Source organism: Gymnogyps californianus, chromosome 5 (genome assembly GCF_018139145.2).
Source record: "Gymnogyps californianus isolate 813 chromosome 5, ASM1813914v2, whole genome shotgun sequence".
Taxonomy (NCBI): domain Eukaryota; kingdom Metazoa; phylum Chordata; class Aves; order Accipitriformes; family Cathartidae; genus Gymnogyps; species Gymnogyps californianus.
Genome location: NC_059475.1, coordinates 13,276,003 through 13,298,842, shown reverse-complemented (window position 1 = coordinate 13,298,842; position 22,840 = coordinate 13,276,003). Strand labels below are relative to the sequence as shown.

Below are 22,840 nucleotides of genomic sequence, written 5' to 3'. Positions count from 1 at the left end.
AGAACTGATCAAAAAGGGTATGTTGTAGAATTTGGTTTCTCATAATTTCTGAGATGTTAAAATAGTTTTACAAATGTAACACAGATGAGTAGAAATAAATTTCAAAAACTGAACAGGGGCCTGTTTCATACCTTTTAACCACAGGCATTTAAATTCACCCCAGGTTGTTTTTATAATTGCTGGAGAGAAATATGAACCTTCAGAGGCAACTCAGCCCCTCTTGCACTGAAACTATTTTCTGGAGGTACCTGCTTCTCTCCCCTGAATATACCGAGTGCCAAGAGCAACTCCGAACTCAGACACACCCCTAAGCACGTATAGTTCTCTGGATTGAATTAGGGCCAAGTTAACTGCAAACCTCTGTTTGAGTAAAGGCTTAGAGGTACTCATGGGAGTGCATGTCATTTACAAAGAAATTAAAACAGATCGCTGACAATGTATTACTGTGGGTTGATGCTATCAGTCCCATTCCCTGTGTGTTCAGAGACTATCTTTGATGTCGCAAAAGGTATTTGAGTACTAAAGTCCCATCTTTCTTTCTCCTGGATGGAAAGGCACAACACTACCTACATGCTTGTTTATACAAGTCCCTGTTTCCAAATGAACTTACCATCATCTGAATCACTATCTGAATCCTGATTTATCAGTTCATTCTTTCTCTCTAGAGCCTGCTCCAGAGCAGCTTGCAATTTTCTAGGTAATAGTGTGTCTTCATCATCCATCTGACAGGAAGAAAAAAAAATCTTTAGATCACATTAATCTATGCAGCAACTGCAGCAAATACTTTTGCAAGGTTTAAAATTCAGAAGAAAAGCATTTTGTATCTGCTACTGTCATGCCTACATAAACAAAATAATGAAAATCTATGTGCAACTATCATATATTTCTAAACAAAATTTCTTTTCACTCTTAATGAGATTAAAGTCAGGAACGATAATCCAAAGAGCAAGGTAAACATACAGAAACTTGGAATCAGCTCTTTACATGACAAACAGTCCAAATAGTTGTTTTTAACTAAATAGACATCATGCAAAGCCTAGCTATATGTACACACAGCTGCTCTAGTTGGTTTTAGGCAGCTTCTTTGGTTCTTGACAGTTGTTTTTACTTATATTCTAGTATATCTTGTTTTCTGGGTTTTCCCCCTGTTGCTCTCTTCATCTTACTTACTGCTTGTTCAGCAAAAGCAAGTAGACACAAGAATCTTAGCTCTGCAACCACTATTCACCAGCTGTATCTTCCAGAGAGTCGTACAGGAAAGTTTACTCATCTAACCTGCAGATTGTTACTTTTGAAATTATTTAGTGCCACACTGCTATCAGGAGATGGTGATCCTTCATCTCCCTGTTTACAAGGCTCCTGCTTGTCCTACCACATTAAACTATTCTTCACCTTTCCTCTCTCACTCAGAAAGTTTTCTTTGCCTTTTTTTTCCTTTTCACCTCCAACAGTGTGAGTTTTCTTGCTAACATGATGTTATTATCTTTGGATGTTTTCTTTGCACTGTGAATACAGTTCTTGATTTCTTCTGACAGTCACAGCCTCAATCCCTTTGGCGTACCTGAGGAGCAGTGCTTATTTGCAGGTGAAACAGAAAATGAGCACTTTTTTTCCTAATCTCTTTCCCACTGCACAATTCCTGCCAAATACCTCTAATCAAAGAAACCTAATCGTACTATAAGAGTAAACAGCTTGCTAGACTGCATGGCAACGTCTCGAGCTGTACTTTACCTGTCTGATGAATCGATCAGATCCCAGGTTAACCATCAAAGCCTAAAGAAAAGAAAACACTATAGTGAAATATATCTGAAGAGACAGAAAACATTCATTTGTGTCTGCCTTTTAATAGCGAAAGATCATTTGAATGGTCCCAAGCCTCAACATGAATCAAATTCCTACTGTGAAACAACAGGTTATGTGCTTTATAAAACAAGAAGATGAAGTTTTTCTTTAGAGCTTAAAGTCTAATTTAACATAGTTAGATACAACAGATCTCATACTAGGTTAATATGTAAAAAAAGCTAAAAGGGTTAGGCAGGTCTTTTTTCTTAAACCTAAGCAAGTTATTGCTAATAATTTTTGTTAACGTGCAGATGAAAAGTATTTCAGAGGGGTTTAAAGAAAACTGTGTCATTTGAGGCAGCAGGGCTTCTGAAGGGCAAGGGTGTGAAATATTAATGATAATGAAGTAGCAAAGTTGCGAGAGAGAGCTGGGAAGATGTGGGAGAGCCATGTTAGGAAAGTGGGAGGGAAACAGAGCAGAGAGTTACATGGGCCAGAGGCACAGAGAGCCTTGAAAGCGAGCACAAGAAAAGAAAATTTCATAGAAAAATGACAGGAAACTAATAGGAGTAAGAGAGAAGAGCGTGCCCTGGAGTATTTTGGTATTTTACTGGAAGAGCTGATGAAGTGCAACTCTCATTTGATTTCCAATATAGTATTAACAAAGTCTTAGAAGTAAAAAAAAAAAAAGCCTTAAAGGTTTTATTTTCTGTGCTGGCTATGGCTTCATGCACAACTTCCATTAGCATTAATAGGTGTCATAGCAGATGGCACTTCATGTCTTCCTCTTCTTGTTCCAGGTACAACAAAATCAGAACAAATCAGCATATTTACACTGTACTTACTTGTTGACCAGGTTAACATTCACTTCTCTCTGTCAAGGTGCCAGGTATGGGAAGAGGGGCGGAATAAAGAGAAGACTAAACCTACTACTGCAGTTTTACCAAGAGGCAGTTGCCCATGAGAACTAGGCAGAGAAGAAACAGAGAGGCAGATTAAAAATTAAACATGTGAGGATTTATGTGCGAATGGCAGGCCCTCTCCAGGGTGAGGCCAGCTTTACTCCAGGCAAACAATTCTAGTGCCAGCTCCTACCTCCTCTACGGGCAGCTCCTTCAGTTTGGGCAGAGAGCTGGAGAGCAGTCCCACCAGGAAGGGGGTAGGGCAGCACACGATGTCAATCATGGATGAGGGCAGAACAGGAATGAAGGTGTGCTGCCAGGAAAAGGGGTACAGCAGGGCCACCACGGCGTGTGAGCAGCTCGAGAGGGTGCTGGAGACAGAGGAACAACCACGTTAGCAGAGGTTCTTCTTTGTCCAGAACACCTACCACCTGCTGATAAACTTGGCGTGTTAAAATGCAAGTGCCCAAGGGGCTGCTCTTCTGTCACTTCTGACTGCAGACGGCCTAGGTCCCCTTGTAGTCCCTACCACTTCTGTACTGTGCAGTGTGGTAGTTCCTCCCATGCTTGCCTCTAGGTGACTTGAAACTAAAGGTAAAAAACTAGAATCAATTTGTTTCATTATAGCAGGCAGGAGACACTTTGATCTAGAAGACGAGATTTAATGTTCCCAACAGCACTCAATAGCAGCCACTTTGAATGGTGCTTAAAATCCAAAAGCAACTTCAGTTCTTAGCTGTTACGACCATGTCAGTAGTAAAAATGCATAATACTGATGTTCTTATATCGAGCACTAATGCACAAACAAGGGGAAATGAAAATGAAAAATAAAATAAAATTGGAAAAAAAAACCTAAAGAAAAACTCTACTAAATCAGATGTAAAAAATCCCCAACAATCAATACTTACTCCAAAGGAAATCTAGTAAAAGCAACACATTTTTCGAAGTTTGTATCTTTTTGTGACAACAGCATATTTTTATTATAATACATTTTAACAGGCTTATTGACCAACTCTAGTGATAAAGGTATTAACCCTGCTCAGTAGAGTACTCTAAAATACACCTCGGTATCCCCTAAACATTAAGGCTTGATATCATTTATGGAAGATGTCTTGCATACATTGTCCTTCCATCTACTGAATCTGATTCCTTTCTACAGTCACATGGTTTCCAAATGTTAAAAATAAAGGAATATCATTACCAAGCTAGTTTTAGCATCAGGGGAATAAAGACAGGCTCTCCATTTCATAGCTTTGATTTTGGACTCAGTTACGTCTGCTTCTCACAGGCTGAGGATGACAGAAATTTGGATTTTTACCCAGCCTAGCACAACTGAGCTAATTTTCTCACAGTGCAAACTTCTGCTGTGCTTAATGTAGCCACAAAGAACTATAAATAACTAATAGCTTCAGAGCTGTTACTGCTTGAGAATGCTGAGGAGAAATGCCGATTTCTTCTACTGCAAGACTTGTTGGAGACTTTAGGTGGCATCAGACCTCCACTGGAATAACCCTTGCGAGCATTTTTAGTTGTGGATTATTCCAAGGCCAGGAGAAAGGTTTCACCTGTTTGTTCCTGTCAGTGATTAACCTTTGAAGTTTGCTGAATGGGAAAAGTGAGAATTAGAGGACAAAGAGAGAAAAGGTCGGGGAACAGCAAATGCTTGTCTTTTACTGCAAATAATCTGTTGGGTTGGTTTTACTTGACATTTCCTTTAGGATCTATCAATCACAGCACATTTTTATAATATATGTTGCCTGACACAGGTTTCTTGTAAAATGATGCATTTCTCCAAATTTTTTTTTTTTTTTTTTAATAGCAGGCAACGGTGCTGCCATTGCCTCATATTTTGGTCTCGAGTGTCTACCATAGCAAGCATAGTGGTATGTTTCAGAAGAGCTGTGGACCATGGTACAGACTCACAGCACTTTCTCAAGCTCACTTTAATGACTGTGGCATTTTCAACTACTACAAATTCAGTCATCTTAGCTGAGCGACTAAAAAAAGAGCCGCGTTAAGCTAAAAGGAGGAAGACAAACATTCTTCTGATACTCAGTTAGTATTTCTTCCTTTCTATAGAATGCCCTTTTGTAACTTGTTGTTTTACATGCAGTGCTGTGACGTAAATCAGCCCCTGCATCCTCTCGTGCGTGCTATTCCCACGCTAGGAGAGGCTTCGGGCTCCGGCCCAGGACACTGGTTTCTGTTCCAGAGCTTTCCTGGGGGCTGGCTGGGGCAAGGCAGCAGCTGAACACAGCAAGCGGCCATGGGGGGGGGTGTCTTGCAGCAGCACCCTGCTCGGCTCTGCCAGCGTCCCGCGGGTCACACTGTCGCCCTTGTCAGCACCTCGGCCTGTGCATTTTAAGGCTCTGCACGCAGTTTTTCAAAATTCAGCCTCAGAAAATCTTTCCCTGTGAGACGACTCAGGCTGACCCCCATGAAACACTCGCTCTGAACTTTCAGTCCCCAGAATCACTCGCTGCCCTCCCTCCTGGACACCGCTCGTGCTGAGGGCAGCAGGAGTCCCTCATGCTGTTACCAAACTCCCGCTTGTACAAAGTGCCTGTGTCTCTTCCGTAGCTGGAAAGATTCATATTTAGAAAAGATACAAATCTTTCACTTCAGTGTGAGGTTTTTACATTCCATAAGGTAAAATTCAGAGATGATGGATGTAAGGGAACCCCCAGTTTAAATCTCTAAAATATGGTTCAGATCCTTTTAAAAGGGAATTATTAATGAAAAGCGTGTTTGGTAAACTAAAAAAGAAAGCCCTACCCTGGGAAACCAAGTCCACTGCAGTTTTTCCTTTCAAGATGTGCAACCCACACATTGTCCCACTGTTCTTGTTTATGAGAAATAAGAAGTAAGGTCAGACAATTTATTTTCTTTAAGGGGTGTGAAGCACACAAAGTAAAGCAACAGAATAGTCAAAGAAATTAGATTTTCAAAATATTTTCACTTTTAATAGTCTAGGGCAGTTTTGGTAATCCAGAGAGCTGGTTTTGAGAGTGGGCTTTTTCATTTGGTCTGTGCAGTTTTACAGGAACGCTGCATAATGTTCTAGCTGTCATTCTACTGGAAAACACTTCTTATATTACCCATATGCACATAATTTTATACATAGGCACAAGAAACCAAACCATTGCATGAGTAACACACTAATGAGGAGCATAAACCATCACATACTTCAGAGGTGAAGCGCTGCTGGAGTCATGCACAAGTGGGAGACACGCTGCGATGATCCCAGGGCTCCGGCCACCCCCGTACGGCATGGGGCCAGCTGTGCCCGGGGTCCCAGCACCGCACTGGCGTGTGCCTCCCTCCTTCCCTCCAACACACAGGTAGTGCCACTGCCCCATGCCAGCAGCACTAACGCCAAGCTCTCATCCCGCCCGGGAGATGTGAACTACTCTGCTCGCCTGTGATGCTCTGTCTCTGCGGAGCTGCTGAGGTGAAAAGGCAGCCTTCTGCTTAAACCCAGCCCATCTCTCTGCTCTGTCAGCTACAAGCTGTCCCGCATGCACATATAACTGTACACGCGGAATAAGTCTACTAACAGTAATTAACTGTGAAAAGGTGACTGTGTTTGCAAGTTTTGTGGAATAAGGGAATTTTCTTACATACAGATATGTAAGGCTATTATCTAGCCATACTACACAGCCTACGCCACTGAACTCACCCCGTTAGCCTGTACTCATCCCAATAATTTGCACTCTGCTAAAGCAAAATTGAGAACAATTTCTAGAAAAACACCCAGTTTCAATTGATTTCAAAACACAGGCAATCCACCACTTCTCCTTCCAGTTTTTTTCCCATGGTTATCATCTTGTTAAAAATTATTTGGAATTTGCCCAGATGCCTTTTATTCGCTAGATTAAAAAGACCTTCAGTGTTTGATCTTCTCCCCATGAAAGTATTAATATGAGATTATATAGTCTTATTGAGACATTCTTAATCACAAATTTCTCTTGAAGAAGAGATCTTTTGTCATGTTACAGACAAAAGATGACAATGCTTCTTTCCCACTCAAAGTCGATTTATCTTCCTCTGGGCTATTTTTTTTTCCAAATCATTTTCTCATGACAGCACATAGAAACTTTTCCTTGTTGTGTACTTGGCTGTGGAGACACAAGGCTCAGACTAAGAGCCAAGGCACAGGAATTTCAGACATTACTGTGACTCAGCTGAATTGCGAAGACTGCTTGTGAACATGGTTTAGGCCCATGTCAAAAGCAAATTAATGTGACGCAACAAGAACATTTACTGTCCTTTAGATAGGAGGATGTCTGCTATCAATTTCTGGGTTGGTCAACCAACAAATAATCCCAAGTCTAGGCTATATTAATATCTAATCACAGCACAATTACCATATTCTGAGAATCACACGTTGTCCGCTGTTGAACAGTGAACGGACACTGCCCTGGCTGCAGGGAGCACTGCCGATGCGGACGCTAGCGCTGGATGTGTCTGTTTCAGAGGACCATGGCTTGTTGCATACTGCAAGTCACCAACTCTCACGAAATGTTAAAGTCACATTCAGTTACACATACTACTCACATTGGAAATATTCCACAGATACACTTCATAACTCTCTTTTCTCTATAACAATAGCCAAAAGTTATATTCCTTCTCACTTCCCCCTCTACCACCTACAATTTCTCACAGACCCAAGGGAGGCTCACACACTGAGCATCTTCTAAGTCCAGGACTAAGCCTCTAGCACAGACAACCACTTGCTGGCAGGGCTCCCTGATCCTACCTTGCTACTCTCGTGCACCTCCACAGTCATTTCGGTATTTGCATTGAAGGAGGGGAAGATGAGAATACCCCTTCCCCTTCCTCCTCCTCTCCCAAGGGACAGACAAGCTTACTCAGCCAGGAGAGGAGGGAGGACCACCCCTTACGTGCGGGGCCAAGCCACAGAGCAGCTCCATCACTCCAGGGCTGGTGCCAGCTCTGCACTACGCCAATGCTCTGGACCACGCACAGGACTGGGACCGATTGTCAGAATCTGGTCCCTCTGCTTCCTCAGATGGAGAAATGTAGCCAAAAATGTAAATTCACAAAGAAGTGTTTCCACTGCCTGTGTTTACTTTTCCACAACCTTTTCATGTTTCTCATTTCTCCCTGCTGATTTAATTATGTTACTCTGTCCACATTTGCTGAATTCTTTGATCTGTTGTATTAACGCATACATGCTCCAGCCCACAACTGCTTTGTGACCGAGTTACCTCCCTGACCCACATTCTCTCGTTTGCTCGGGAGAGCTTCCTCCCACTTGAGGTTGGAATCTGGAGGCTTCATCCTTCCCAGGTGTAATACCTCAACTCAGGTGGGTATTACGCACCCATGTGCCTCATCACAGGCCACGGCCGTGCTTTTCTGTGATAGCTCCTGCCCTTGTGCCATTGACGAACTGCGTAGCAAAAACAGATGCCTGACACTTCCCTCCTACACCCTTCAATGCCTCCCCAGGTCCTGGATTAACTCCAGTCTCTGACAGAGAGAAAGAGAGAGGTCTTGTGACAACTCTGCAAGATAAAATGGTCTGAGAGGTTTGCAGAGGCCTCTGTAAAAGACTCTGGGAAAAGGCTACAGGGCCAAGGATTCAGCCCATCTCCCCTCCAACACACATGGACTGCAGAGGCAGAGGGGAAGGACAAAGCAGAAAGCTTGAAAATCATCAAGTAAAGAGAAAATGGAAGTAAAAATTGTAGCAGACTGCTATAGTTTGGGTGGGAGATGGAGTGCATATAGCATTGCTGTTACTGTGCAGGCAGTAATTCGGGGCAGAACTGTGCTGTGTTGGATACAATACACACCTAAGCTCTGAAAAAGTAAAGGTTTCTCTGGGTGCATAAGAATAAATAGTAGCAGCAGTTTTATTCAGGTGGATAAGACTAAGTAATAGCATCAGGGACAAGATATAAATGAAAACATATCAGTATTGTAAGTGACAGTCTTCATACGCCAGCTGTCTCGCTGTAATCGGCTCCTGCAGCATTCCTGCAGAAGGTCAGCTTTTAAAGCAAGCCCTTGAGGATCCCTGGCCTGTCAGAAGAGCTGGCTGACAACAGGGAGATGTTACCACTTTCTCCCTGCTCCACAGTGTGGGTGCTCAGCTCTAGTTACCCCCATTGACCCTGAGGTGCTCTTCTTCTGAGGCAGTGTGCCCCCAGAGCCCCCCAGATCAACGGCTTGGGCTTCACTCCTGGGGCTGCTGTGCTGTGAGGACACGTGTTTCATTAACCCAGATACCACCAACTACTCACCAAATAGGGCAGGGAGGAATAAAATGAGAATTCAAGAAAGTCTTTGATACCACGGTGCAGGACATCTCCAGTTTTCTAGCCAGTGTAAAAGCGTCAGACATGACAGTGTTTCTTCCTATGCAAAATTATTGCTGATTGTTTCTCTGTTACCACTCTAGGAGGTTTAAAAGCAAAAAAATCTCCAATTCCTCTCATTTGACTCAAACCAAAGAAGTGACATGTTTTTGCAGCTTTTTAGCAAGACGACCTACCCTGTGAACATTTCAAAATAAAATCATGTGAGTCGTTGCTAGAGGAAAAGAGAGCATGGCAATGGAGCCATCTGACTGCACGGCTGTGGCCCCAAGTTCAGGAATGTGCAAGAACACACGCTCAGGAAGAAGAGGCACATTCAGAGGCACAGCACTGGATGCAGAGAGGGTTGGGGAGGGAGCTGTGGCAGAAGACAACTGCAGGAAGCGTATGGGATAACCTTCTCACTAGGAACAACATGAAGCAATAAATACCTTTGTGCTTGTAAACTAATACCGAAGTGAAGCTGACATGGAGATTTTTTGAGAAGCGAAGCTGTCACGGGTAACATCACTGCTGATTAGGGATTAAAGGATACCTCTGTGTGTTCATGCATAAGGCCTGCAATTACTGACAGGTCTGGGAGACCTGCCTATTTGTAGGATTGCTGGCATTTGTAAGGCACTGTTTTCACATGATCAGGATTCAAAATTTAACTTGTTTTCACTTAAATTTTTAAGTTTGTGTGTCTGCCTCTGGATAACTATTTTGTTTTCCAATTGCAGGCAGAATTATATAGAATCATAAAGCAATTCAGGTGGGAAGAGACCTCAGGAGGTCAGCTGATCCAACCCCCTTGCTTGGCATTAGATCAGTTTGCTTCCAAAGCCAGATAAAAAAATATGTTATTTTGTTATATAAAACATCTTTGCTGCCTTTTTTTGTGAGAGAGTGGCATGTTTTGGTGGCAAGGACTTGAAGGCTGGCATAAGGGAGTGCCCTGTGTGCTAAGGATTTCTACCAGTGATGTCTAAACTCACTCTGATTTGGTTATGTTAGAAGCCATCTTAAAATAATATTTTTGTGCATACTAAAAAGAGACTTATTTAGCTGCTAATTTCTTCAGAAGAAATTGTTCTCACTAAGCAGCACCTTCCTTTCCATTGTAGCCCTGGACTACACAGAGAAATGGGAGGCTCATCTGGGAGAGGAAGATCATCTTCATCCTGCAGGGAACCCTAGGGAAGGGAAGAGAAGGAAAGGAAGGAAGGGAAGGGAGGAGGCTGAATTAAATACAAAGGGGTAAAAATAAGACCTGTGAGGCAGAACTGGGAGGGGAGGAAGACAAAATGAGCCTGGCAAGCAGGTGAAAAGGAAACATGAACTGAGGGCAAAGAGGCTGGCATGCAAAACTAAGGGACAAGACAGTGACTGGCTGGGCTGAACGACGCAAGGACCAGGGAAAACAATTTAATATGAACATGGATAAAGCTCTGTCATGCACATGTGGCCAAATTATTAGGTCCCTGGTAAACTTGTTCCCCCCTATTGCTGTAGGCAGATGGAAGGACTGTGAGGCTGTCTGATGCCAACTATCCATCCTCGTTCGGTACCAGAGATGATGAGAGCAGCTGCAGCTGCAGGAGGGAAGGTCAGACACTGGCATAGCCGAAGGTGTGTGACAGAGGCTCGAAGCCCGCTTGTGGTACAGATGCAAACCAAATATAACCAGTGCTCATACACTTCAGCCACTTCTGTACTGCTTCCCCCTTGCCCCACTATGCACAGCCTGCTGATAAGCAGACAAACACAAAAACACTGTTTCTATCAGGAATAATTTTCAAATTGAAAAGACAAGTTTCCTCCACAACGGTTATGTTTACCTGTATGCGAAAGACAGAAGATTATGATCAAAACAAACACCGGACTTCGTGCTCAGCTTATTGCTGTTTCACCCAAATTAATTCTAGTACAGTAATTTATCTGGACACTGATAGAAAAACTATTTCTAATGATTACAGAGCAGCAGAAATTATAGTCAGTTCATGCCTGGCTTCACCAATTTAAACAAAGCATGCGGGGACAAGCAAAATACTGTTTTAGGCTTTGATTCAGCGAAGTATTTCAGCACAAGTTTCAGCCTTAATTTACTTTCATTGTGCTGAAATACTTTGCTGAAATGAAGCCTCAAAGACCTTTTCTTTTTCCACCACTTCTTTAATCAGATGAGCCTGCAAGTACACACGCAAGACGTGATAGCCCCTTTTGAACTGTGAGTACCCTGACTGCTGTGGAAGAGTGCTGTCTGAATGGCTGTAAAGTCAGCCTCTCTCGTCAGCAAAGCATATTTCAGCTTCTGAAATTTGAATAATTTTTTACTTTTCTAGAAGCCCTTCAGGGGTAAAGCAAACTACAGAGAATCCTTCAAGCCTTTATAAGGTGGTTTGGAAGTAGAGACTGTAATTTTTGAAACTATTAAGTAATTTTAATTTCATTTTAATGTATTATTAATGTGTTTATTAACTTTTAATAATGTAATTTAATTTTTAATTAAATAATTAGATTTCAGCCTCCTGGATTGAGAATTCCCTGTGGCAGAATCCTTCTGTAAAGGGCCCACCTCTGTGTAGGGGTACACAGGGAGGAGGACTCACCTGCCGCTGCCAAGGCACCTCTCCTCACCTGACCTTCAGGTAAATCTGTGAAAATCTGGGTAGCTGCAGGAAGTTTAGGATGGAGTGGTTGCATACGTGACTTGAAAGAGAGTTCTGAACTTTCTGTATTTCCTGTTACTAAATCTGACCTTTCTCTAGAATAATCAATGAGATGTTTAAAATCAAAGTAGTGGGTGCATATTACATGGAAAATTGAGTGAGTTTAGGCTGTAAAAGCCAGAGTAATATTTTGCATTGTGATTTATTTTTTAAAGCAAACACTTAAGTAAGAGGTGAACTAAGGGTCATGACATGAGGTCTTTAGTAGTTGGCCTAAAGTATGCAGCTAATACCGTACCTCTGATCAATACCCGATATCCTTCTTTTCAGGAAATATGGACAAATCTGTATGTGCATATTTTAGGTTACTTTTTCTCTTGATGTCAGGGGAGACCTGCTCTGCTCCTAGTGTGTAAATAAAATAGGGAATTCCCTAGTGTAAATGTGATCATGACGGAGGGGAACGTATTACATATAATTCATTTCAGGATCATGGTGAGCCAAGTCCATTCGGGCCAAGTCAAATGCAGCAGCCAGTTCTGAACGTTTCATAACTTAATGATTACACACACTACAACAAATAGTGCTACAGTCGATCTCTGCAACTGGGTAAAGAGCTCTCTAAAGCACAAATGAGAGCTCTCCGCTGTCTGTTATGGACTGTAAAATATATTACCCAGTCTTAGCAGTGAGCTAACGACTCCCTTTTAGTCCAGAAGCAGGTGAAAATCCATCATTCTGCACAGGAGCTTGACAAAGGAAAAATATTATTCAAGAGATGAACGTTTCCCAGGGTGGGTGACTGATGTAGCAAACCAGGAGCACTGCTATTGCACCGTGCCCGTCAGCCTCCAGGGTCCATCCACTGCTTCCTCGCCTCCTGAGCCAGGCTTCTCCCATGTGGCAAGCAGCAGCCTGATGCAAAAGTGAGAACCTAACCATGCTTTTGCCAGGGGTGAAAGGTAGAGTCAAGTCACAGTGGCTCCCTTAATGTGAATGCTGACACGTTTGCTGCAAGCGACCTTTGTGATATCTCACGGAGTGCAAACAAGGCCTCGGTGATAACACTGGCAGGGAGAGGGGGGCACAGACTGAGGAGAAAATGCATATTTTCCACATCACATCAGCCCAATTATCAGTTATCGTCCTTTGCAGAATCTTTTTAACTATGCTTACAACTCAGTGTAGCTACTTAACCCTCACACCCCTCAAATGGTGGTTTTTTCCCCTCCGTGAAATGAAGCCAAACCCAAACCTTGTTTTGCAAGAAATGAGTCACACTTCAGGTTTTATCTGGTGCTTTCTACAGTGCAGTCTGAGAAAAGCCAAGCTTGTAAAATTCTCATAAAGGAATCACAATATGGCCTCACCTGTCTCGCGAAAGCAGTGCTGCAGTTCCATATCAGCGGGGCACTAGTGACGCAGTTAGTTTTGGGACACGCTCCAGTGACTACTGAAGACGAATTACAGAGAGCTCGGGCACCAATTCCTCTGTGCTACTGATGATTCCAGGTAGAAGATTTTTTTATGATAAACACAGTGGTTACAACCCAGTTTCTGGACTTGTTCTCTCTGACTTTAATTCATGGAGCCACAGTTTGCCACGCTGCCATGTCAACGAGTACAGTTCATGGAGCAGACTTGCCCAACGGTTTGCATCATTGTCTGTGTCCCTTTTCTGGTGCCTCCTTACCATATTTTACAGAAAATTGAGTGGGCAACATCTTAATCCATAAACTCTTCTCTGACCACATCCCCCTTAGCTTAAGCTTGCAACATCCTCTCCTGTCTTGTGCTATCTTATCCTACCAGTATGGTTGCATCAGCAGCCTCACTGTAATTACCTGAGCACGTCCCCGCAGCACCTTATGAGTACACCAGGCAATATGGAGCAGAAGGGGCGAGAGTCTGCCACGGCGCTTGCCTGTCCTTTCATCGCTCCCCCATGAAAGTTTGTTCAGAAGCATGTGGACAGAAAAGCTTTTCTGTCACCGTAAATGTCCCATCATACCAGAACAGAGAACGTGACAGAACTTCAGCTCATATTCCGATACGCTGGGCACTGTGCTAAGATACATGCTAAGAACAAGGAAGTTAAATTTTAGTGTTTCCTAGGATGACAACAAAGAGACCAAAGATTATACCTGTGATGCTCCTGGCAGCCCATGTTGTTATGCAGGAGGGCTGCTACAGCAATCTGTACCCAACTGCAATTTACGGTCAACGGCTCAAGGAATGAGCAGGTATGTTTTTTACAATGCCGTAGTGCAGCCAGGAGGCAACATCAGGAACAGCCAGCACCCGGTAGCTGTCTACCCTGCTGGGATGATGTCTCCTATCTAAACAGAGATGGACTGAAATATGATGTGCTCTCAGGGATTCCTATTTTAAAGCCACTGGATTTGTCAGTCAAAGTAATTCAGATTTTCAATGTTTTGTAATTACACAACTCATTAGGGGATATTATCAAAGAAGTAAGTGCAGGGTTCGTTTTGACTGTACAGGAGGCTTTTTGGTTTTCATCCAAATATTGGAAGATAGATTTTTTTATGCAAAATTTCCAAAAGTTATCATAACTTTATGCAAATTAGTATTTTACTTCATTAAGAGCTGCATTTTCAGAATCCAGCTCCCACCTTCCTGAAACACCTGAGTGACAGTCTGAGGTCCCACAGATAACCTGCAAAGCACAACCCTGGCTCATGGCACAGATCAAGGTTGCATCACATGGAGCTGAGCGCTGCAGACCAGAGAATGCACTGTCAGGAGATCTCTCTCTCGGAGAATAGCTTTGAAGTACTTAATTTAAAAGAAAGCAGAGAAAAGTTGATTAAAGGGGAACGTGGTTTTAACAAAGACATTATTTTTTGTTCCCGTAATAGTTGTGCGTAAGAGAGGCACATGAAAGCCCCTGGAGAAAGAGACATGCAAAGTGCCCTTCAGAATGAGGGTTTGGCTTTTCAAGCAAGTGGCATTCAACCATACTTTCCACAAAGCTCAAGCAAATGGGATTTTTGGCAAAAAGTCATTGCTTTGACACATCAGCCACCTGCCCAAGCTTTGTCAGGTGGTTACAAGAAAAAAACCCCAACATTTCAAAGTGGAAAGTTATCCTTAGTGCCCACAGAGTTATCCAGTCCCTTCCTGCAGGACAGTTTCTTAGCATAAATCCATAACAAAAGTGGATCTGGCCCAGGTGCTCCAAAAGAGTGTTAACTACTTGTTCTTTCCACGCTGGGACTTTCGCTCCCACCAGTCCTTGTTAATGTTCACACTGGTGGTTTCAGATTCGCAGGCAATCATTGCACTGTTAACAACATGAGAGCTGTAAAAGTAGGATGAAGAATTTTTCTAGGTAGTAACAAAGGAGGAGAAGAACAATCCCAACCCCCTAATCCTTCTCATTCAAAAGCTGAAAAGAGGGAATCTGTCTAAATCCCCTTGCGGGGAGCTAGAGGCTGAGTTGGGAAAATGTTGCAACTTACTGCCATATGGTTATTGTGCCAATTGCCAATAAGCAATCCAGAAGAGAATTACCAAACAACATGGTCATCTTCTTATCCCATTCACTTTCATGGGAAAGGGGAAGGGAGAGAGAATTTTGTTGCACAAATCATAAGTGGAAAAATGATGATGTTTTCCCACTGTAGAGCGTTGGCCAAAGCCTGAAGTGACATGAATAAATACCACTGGAAAGGAGGGCAGGAGAAAAGAAGGAAAAGGAAAATCATACAAGCTCTACCCTTCTTGCAATATGGCATATTAAAAATACCATTGAACTTTACTGCATATTAAAAATGTCATTATTAGATTGCTTTTCTCTGGGACTGCAGAATCTTAAACAAGCCAGAGACTTAGAAAGTTCATTTTGTTTCTCGGGCTGTGTCTTCTGTCTGACACACATTTTCCTACTGTCCACATACAGCTCCTCTGTTGGCATCAGTCATCACACAATCTGAGTGGCAGAGAAATGTAATCCAAGTGGTAAAGAATCTCTTGAGAGGGGGGAATAAAGTGCAAAAGTTCTCTCGAAAATCTTGAGAGACAGCGCTGCTAGTTACCTTAAACCAGCAATTTCACATCACATTGAACACCTTCAATTCTAGCATTTAGACTGTAAGACAGGGCGCTCAGCATCTTGCAGGACTGGGCTGCATACAAATATCCTACTCAAAGAAGATTAATAGCTATATTTGGTAGGAAAGAAAGAAGCAGAATATCAAGAAATTGCAGCTGCATCAGGCCAAATAATCATATACATTACAGAAGGTTTAAGTTTTTTAAAAGTATATATGTTTCTATTTAGTGATGCTTCACAGTGCAAGCAGACTGAGAAAAACCAAAGTCTCACAAAATGAAAGCGATTGCAGGGTAGGTAACAGAGACTCAGACAGACTCTAGAGGATGCTTCTTTTATAAAAGATGAAGGGAGCTGCAAGCTGTTGTCTCTTAGCTAAAGCAGGGGTGGTCTGCGGGTTCTAAATCACTCCTCAACGGGGGCTGATCTGGCTCTCACTGGAGGAAATGGAAACTCTCTGGTTACTTACATGAGAAATGGATGTTTTTGCTGTAGAATAAATTCTGTCTACTAGGCATGATTACATATTGGATAATTACAGAAGGGCTCATTCCTTCCACTGCAGAAATTAGTGGAGGAAATTCTCTAGCTTATGTTCAGCATGTCAGACCAGACAAGCACAATAATCCTGACAGTATTAAGAAAGCACTTCAAGATCTTTGGATAAAAAAATACCAGAAGAAATGTCAGCCATCCATACTTCTCCTGGGTTTAGGCATAAGATCTGGGAGCTATTACACATTCCACAGGTACAGTAGCTCGCATCTGTAAACATCTCCTTCTTCAATGCACAGCTGATAACTAAAAAAAAGCTTACCCTGAGACAAAGAACTGGACTGCTAGCTCAATATAGGGCTGTGCCAGATGTGACCAAGAGAAGACATCATTGTGTCTCCTGTAGCCTGTGCTCAGAAATGGTACAGACCAGTTAAGAGACTGACAACAGTAAATTCTCCCTCACAAGCTGGTTTCTGGCATGTGTTTGTTGTCAAATTTCTCTCACCTTTTTTTTTGTGGAGGTTTTTGTGACAGGGAAAAGTAAAGGAAATCTTTATTACTGGCCAAAGTTCACTGTCTGTTTACTGAGCACACTTTCTCTCTTTGTCCTAACACATGCGGTTTTACCTTTTAACCTGCAGGGTGGCAGATTTTACGAGTGTTATGATATGACAGACTACTGGAAAGGAGCATTCCCAGGCAGCAGGTGAGCCTGGTCAGGCCTATCATTGCCATGATTAGTTTGTAAGAATTATATCCTACTTCTGTTAATAACAAATAAACAATAAGGAAATAGGGAATGAGCTTTCACATCAGTAATCTGCCCAAAAGTTTAGTTACTCTTACTTCTTCTCTTGACCTTGCTACAGGGCTGAGGAACAATAGTTTACTCTTGCTACTAAAACATTGCCACTTATCTCCTATTTAAATTTGCATGTTTTATCTTGAGCTACAAGATCATGCTATGATTTTGTCTGCTCGATTAAAGGATCCCTAATACTGTTTTTCTAGGTAGGCACCAAGAGACAGGGACCAGGCTGCCTCTCAACTGCTAACTGTGCTGCTTTCTAGCATGGCCTCATGACTCCCAGAACAACAGATTCAAATATGAGGACAAGCACCAGTGCTCCCCGAACATCCCGGGTGTAACATGGACAGCCCTAAGCTGTCTCTGTCCGTGAGATTAGGGAAATGCCGTTGTTTGTTCTGAAAGCCTTTGCTCTTGAATACAAGTACACTCTGCTCCCCTTTTGCTCCACAAAGTTAACAGAGGCATGCCTGCGGGATGACTTCCCCCAGTATTTACATATTTATGCTTCTATCCTGTATTAGTCAGTGTTTCTGTCTGGAGCCCATAACCTTTGGTCAGGTCTGGGATCCGCGTGGACTTTCTACAGTTGTGCTGGAAGACAGCTTCCTCCTGGCAGTGCAAAATACTTTGAGGAGGGGTAGGGAGGCTCTTGCCCTTAACAGGATAAAGTCTTCCCATCTCATAGGTGCCTAGCTTCTGCTTGCAGCAGCACCTCTTGACTTCATGGGGCGAGCGCTGCAGAGGAGGGTTTCAGGGGGGTGCAGCACATCAGCTGACAGACTGCTGGTCTGTGTGGAGGGGAAAAAACTCTCCTTGGGAAGACAAAGTCACCTGTGGCCATCCCTAAGGGAGGAAGACACTAATGTGCAGGAGCTTTAGCTGCACTGAAGTTTGCTGTCATCCAGCATTGCCTCAGCCTCATTCCCTCAGATCTCCCTTGCACACAGGTAAAAACTTGTGGGTTTATTCACTAATTTACAATATCTCATGAGATATTGTAAATTCAGCTGGCTCACACCTAAGGATGGTGCATGATAGACACCTTTCAGTGGCAACACCACCCTGAAGTGTGCCCATCCCAATGCTCCTGCCCACCCCCAGCCCCAGCCCCCTGTTCTGCCCCTCCCCCAGCACAGGAGCTCCTGGTGTGACCTGGCCAAGAGGCCCATCTGGTTTGGAGAAACTCTGCAAAATGAGGAATTCCGACTGCGGCTGGGCTGGCACAGCCTCCTGGGTGAGGGAGAGCGTAGCGCAGGGTAGGAGCAAACACGGGGAGCAGGAGGGGGGACTTCCTGAGCTGGCACTGCCACTTAAAGCAACGCCTGGCCCACCTTCGCCTCAGGGTATATTTCCAAGTTCACCTATATGGTTTAGGAGCATAAAACCCATTGCTGTCAACAGAGATTTTTTCCTTGAGGCCCATGCTACTGCTTCACTGAGAAGTAGCTGAAATATCTCATATAAAAACAAAATTCACAACAATGAAAAGTTATTTTGTCTTTTACTTTGACTCTATAGAAGCCTTTCCCAGCCCCTAAAGCTTCAGCAAGGCCACTGAAAGGAATATTCTAGGATTTAGATCCACAGCAAAAGACAAGCCTCATCCAAACACTCCCACTGACTCTGGCTGGCATTGGACTGGATCCACATGTGAAATGTAAGCAAAATATGCTCAGAGTCCTTCACAATATAGTGGATTACAGCAAGAGTGTTCTCTAGTTATAAAAAGTGGGGTTAAAACAAAGGGACGTTGAAATGCCCAAGGCCTTCCTTTCCCCCTCTCCAAACATTCAGGGGAAAAGGCAAAGAGACTGTTCTCACACGCATGGATACCTCACCTCCTTAGCAAACATGTCCACAAATTTGTTTCCCCAGCATAAAACTAAAACAAGCAGAGAAATATTTTTCTTCCAGTGTTTGCTTTCTATTTATTTTCTGTTGCCACCTTTGTGCCTGCAGCAACGCCAATGTTCCCCAAGCCCCAGAACCCACTGATTTTGTATCTGCTGCCTAGCCTTTCAAACCCCAGAGGACTGCACTAGAGCAGCTCTCCCTTTGCAGCTGGCAGTCATGGGATTGTTTCAGAGTTGGAGTGAACAGGCAGAATGCCGGGAACGTAAATAGGGACTCCCAGCTGGGACGGGGATTGGAACTGGGATGGGACATACCATCTCAGTTGTGCTTTCAGCAGACGTTTAAGGAATTGGAGCTTTAAGTTTCCTCTTTATGAGTTATTATTATTATTCTTCCAAGTTTCTCTGTTGTTATCTTTATTTCTCTGTTGTCTTCTTGACTGTTCATGGAAAGCAAAATACTGAAAGGTCACTGGCGGATTCAAATTCATTTTTGAAGGTGAGCAAATAGCTGCAGGGATTTATTCACCTGATTTCAAGCAGAAAAAAGATATAAGCAACTTACTGGGGAAAAAAACCCCAAACCTAACTGCACGTATCTAATCAAGGCAACCTCACAGTCCTGTCATTCAAAACTTTACTATTGTTTCCTCATTGCTGGTAGCATCACTTTCTTTGTCAAAAAATGGCAACCTCTTCTGCACAAAGATCAAGGACTACAAATTTTCACACTCTGAGCACTATAAGAACCATAAATAACAATTTATTGAATGAATCTCACTTCACTAGGCATAACTTTCCCAAACTTGTATAATGTGTGAAATCATTTATTGCTTGGAGACCTGTTAAACAGGCAGCCACAAAAGCCCATTGCATCTCTTTGTTTGAAGCCTAAACCTCAACATCATTTATTTCTAAGCTATTTTTTGGGTACATGCAGAAATCAAACCCTTGTAAAATCTTTTTAATTTCCTGCTCTCGTTCTTTGGGCCCACAGACTGGACCTGTAAGATATTTCACTTCTTTTTTTTTCCACATTACTGGTAAACTCCTTCAGTTTCAGCCGTGATGCCCATAAACAAAATTCATGTCAGACAAGGCAAAGGTTCCAAGACAGACAGTTATTAGCTCAAAGCCAGAGTGTTTCATTTTAGACTTCATCCCCATTTAAACCATGAAAACCTCAGTAAGTATTGAATTTAAATCCACTGTCACTTTCTCCAGGCCTTTGTCAAAGGACTCATTATTAGTTTTTATTTTACAGTACCTCATAGATCCCCATACTGAGAGGGGCCACACTGTATCAAGTAGAGTGGCGTGCACACACAGAGCAAGAAGCAGTCTCCGTCCTGGAGCATTTAGGATCCCAGACAGACCAGAGAAAAGCTAAGAAAGAGGAGCTACGTTTCCAGCATGTGTCACACAGCACGTCGGAGGGTTCAGAAGGAGAGCTCAGGATTCACAAGTCTTAATCCAGGGCCTTATCTACCACATCAGATTTTGTCATACTCTTTTTAAACAAAACAAAGTATATGTATATAATAAAGGGTACATGCAGATATAATAAAGTATATCAATATAAACCTTTTTGTAAGAAAGGTTCTGTCCCTTCTTACAGGAGAAACCACAAAACCTCATATGCCTCTTGGATCCGTCTGAATCCTGTCCCTTCTCAAAGTACGTGCTAATCGCCCCTAGCCTGATGACTTGGTCTCACAACAGAAAGAACAGTTCGCTGGAGAACAGTTTTTGCAGGAGAGCGCAACGTTTGGATATGTGTTTACCGAAAGGGATCTTTATCATTTCTGGTTCCTGTTGGTCCTGGTGCCCTATTTCTGTGTGCCAAAAGGGAGAGCAGCAGTGCTTTGCCTGTAAGCAGGACTCTTGTTATCCTCTGCTCGGAGGCCTGTAGGACTAGGCAGCTATCAGAAGAAAGGTAATTGCACGGGCAAGCCTCAGCTGTTAGCTTCCAGTCAGGCTTGCAATGTGTATAAAACCCTGGTTGCCTGATGAAGTCCTGGGTTACCATGAGCCCTCAGCATCAGCAACATGACTGTTTTCCAAGCCAAGCTGCCTTAAGCCTTAAACCAAAGTAGGTTTAATTGTTGCTTCTTTTCTCTGAACAGTGCCCAGAAGTGTTATATGACATTGGCTAGGCCAGCTGTCCCAGAGAAATGCTCCAGGGAACGGCTGCTTTCTGTCCCAGCCCTCACAGCTGAGGATGTCCTGCAGCAAGCCATCCTTGCATTACTGTGCCCGCAGTCCACGGATCGAGGCTCAGGGTACTTTGCCAAACCAGGATGACATTACAAAGGAGTAACTGGGAACTCCAAAGCAGAGCAACAGTTGGCAGCGGCACAGCACAGCCCTCATTTTATCTGTACCATTTCTGTGATTTTCCACTCAAATCATTGCGCCATTTGAAGGAACGCAGACCTGTGTCATTCTGAGTTACAGTCAGACTTGTGGGTGCCACTAATTCTGCTAAATGAACGGTAAAATAGAAACAGACAGAACGATGTAATTAAGCATGCTGTAGAAAAAGAGTCAGAAGGAACATGCCAACAATGTTTTCAAAAGCCACCTGCCCCAATATTCATGATGTGACTCACATATCTACTAAAGTACTGCAGAAACTCTGGACTAGCTACACAATTCTCACCAGGAGCTTAAGTGAAATTAAGTCATCCCAAATGGTCATTCAAACTAAGGGTTACTGACAAGGGAAGGGATGAAATAAAATTTTCCTGTTGTTCTAGACAACAAAAAAGACTGCTAAGGAAGTAACTTTATAACCTGAGAAGGGTCTGCAGCTTTAAGAAATTCTCCCTTAAAGGTTGTAAAGCTTTTACTATGCAAAGTATTTTTGCTATTATATACACTGGCGGCCACTAAGTGCAGCTATTATTTCTGGCGGTCATTCAGAGAAGGTCGGGGCTGATAAAGTGTTTAACAGAGTTTGTTTGGGTAGATCCATCTGTGTTTTTAACCACCCATACAGTCTTTTGTGTCCTTTTAAAAGACGCTGGATGTTCCCCAGTCTAATAAATTACAGTCTTTATTTTTATTTGCCATCTTTTATTATTTATCATGCCACAGCAAAGAACATCCTCTTTACAATGTCCACGCTTTTCTATACGGATTACACAAGCATCTAAAAAAGCGATGATTCTTTACTGTGAGGCAGCGGTGCAGCATACACAGAGCTCCCATTCCCTTGGTAAATGCCATGCAGAGTTGTGACCTGTCGCTCTCACTCCTTTCACCTTGAGGTGAGTTCATGCCTCAGAGGAGCCAAGGAGGGGAGATTGCAATCAAGTGGCAGGGAAGTAAGAGGTGTTTTGAAAGGATGTAGCAAGGAGCCTAAGATGGATCTTTGGAAAGGAAATGTTTTCAGGTCATGTGAGCACCAGGAAAATATCCTAACTAGTTGGGATGGACCATGATAGCATTCTTAACACTCCCATTGGATGGGTTTGGTAGTGCAGGATTTGAAACCTAGCCCCATTATAAACTCTCTGTACTGCATGGAGCAAACCAGGTGAACTCTCAGCACCCCACTTCCCTGCCTGGCTGCACTGCATGGCCACAAGGTGAAGCACCTCAGTGACGATCTCTGCTACTGTTTATGAGTACTCTGTTCCAAAACCCGAAATGAAATATTGCTAGGACTATATTGCTTCAAAATGCTGTGCAAACATTTGCTGACTACGAAGCAGGTGAGTATTGGTATCATCATTTTACAGATGGGAAAGTAAGACAGAACAAGTGGCTTGTAGCTAGTGACCGCTAGCAAATGTGTGCCCCACCTGATGCAAATAACTTCCATTGATGTAAAAATTATTTAAATCCTACAGGGAGAGGATCCTCACATCTGACAATCATTCTGTACATTTCATAAAGCTTTTTGTATCCAGA

General features: G+C 43.0%; 1 protein-coding gene across 2 annotated transcripts in view; it reads right to left on the bottom strand.

Moving 5' to 3' along the window:
- Positions 1 to 22,840, bottom strand: part of DENND2B (DENN domain containing 2B) — a 185,549-nt gene that overhangs the window by 2,997 nt on the left and 159,712 nt on the right. The window contains exons 16-18 of one of the 2 annotated variants that reach the window (XM_050897094.1): positions 2,878 to 3,055; positions 1,732 to 1,773; positions 611 to 722 (exon numbers count right to left, since the gene is read on the bottom strand). In XM_050897094.1, coding sequence (XP_050753051.1) covers positions 611 to 722; positions 1,732 to 1,773; positions 2,878 to 3,055 — 332 coding nt within the window. Of the gene's footprint in view, positions 1 to 610; positions 723 to 1,731; positions 1,774 to 2,877; positions 3,056 to 21,998; positions 22,297 to 22,840 lie in introns of those variants that run through there. The other variant, XM_050897095.1, reaches the window with a different exon arrangement.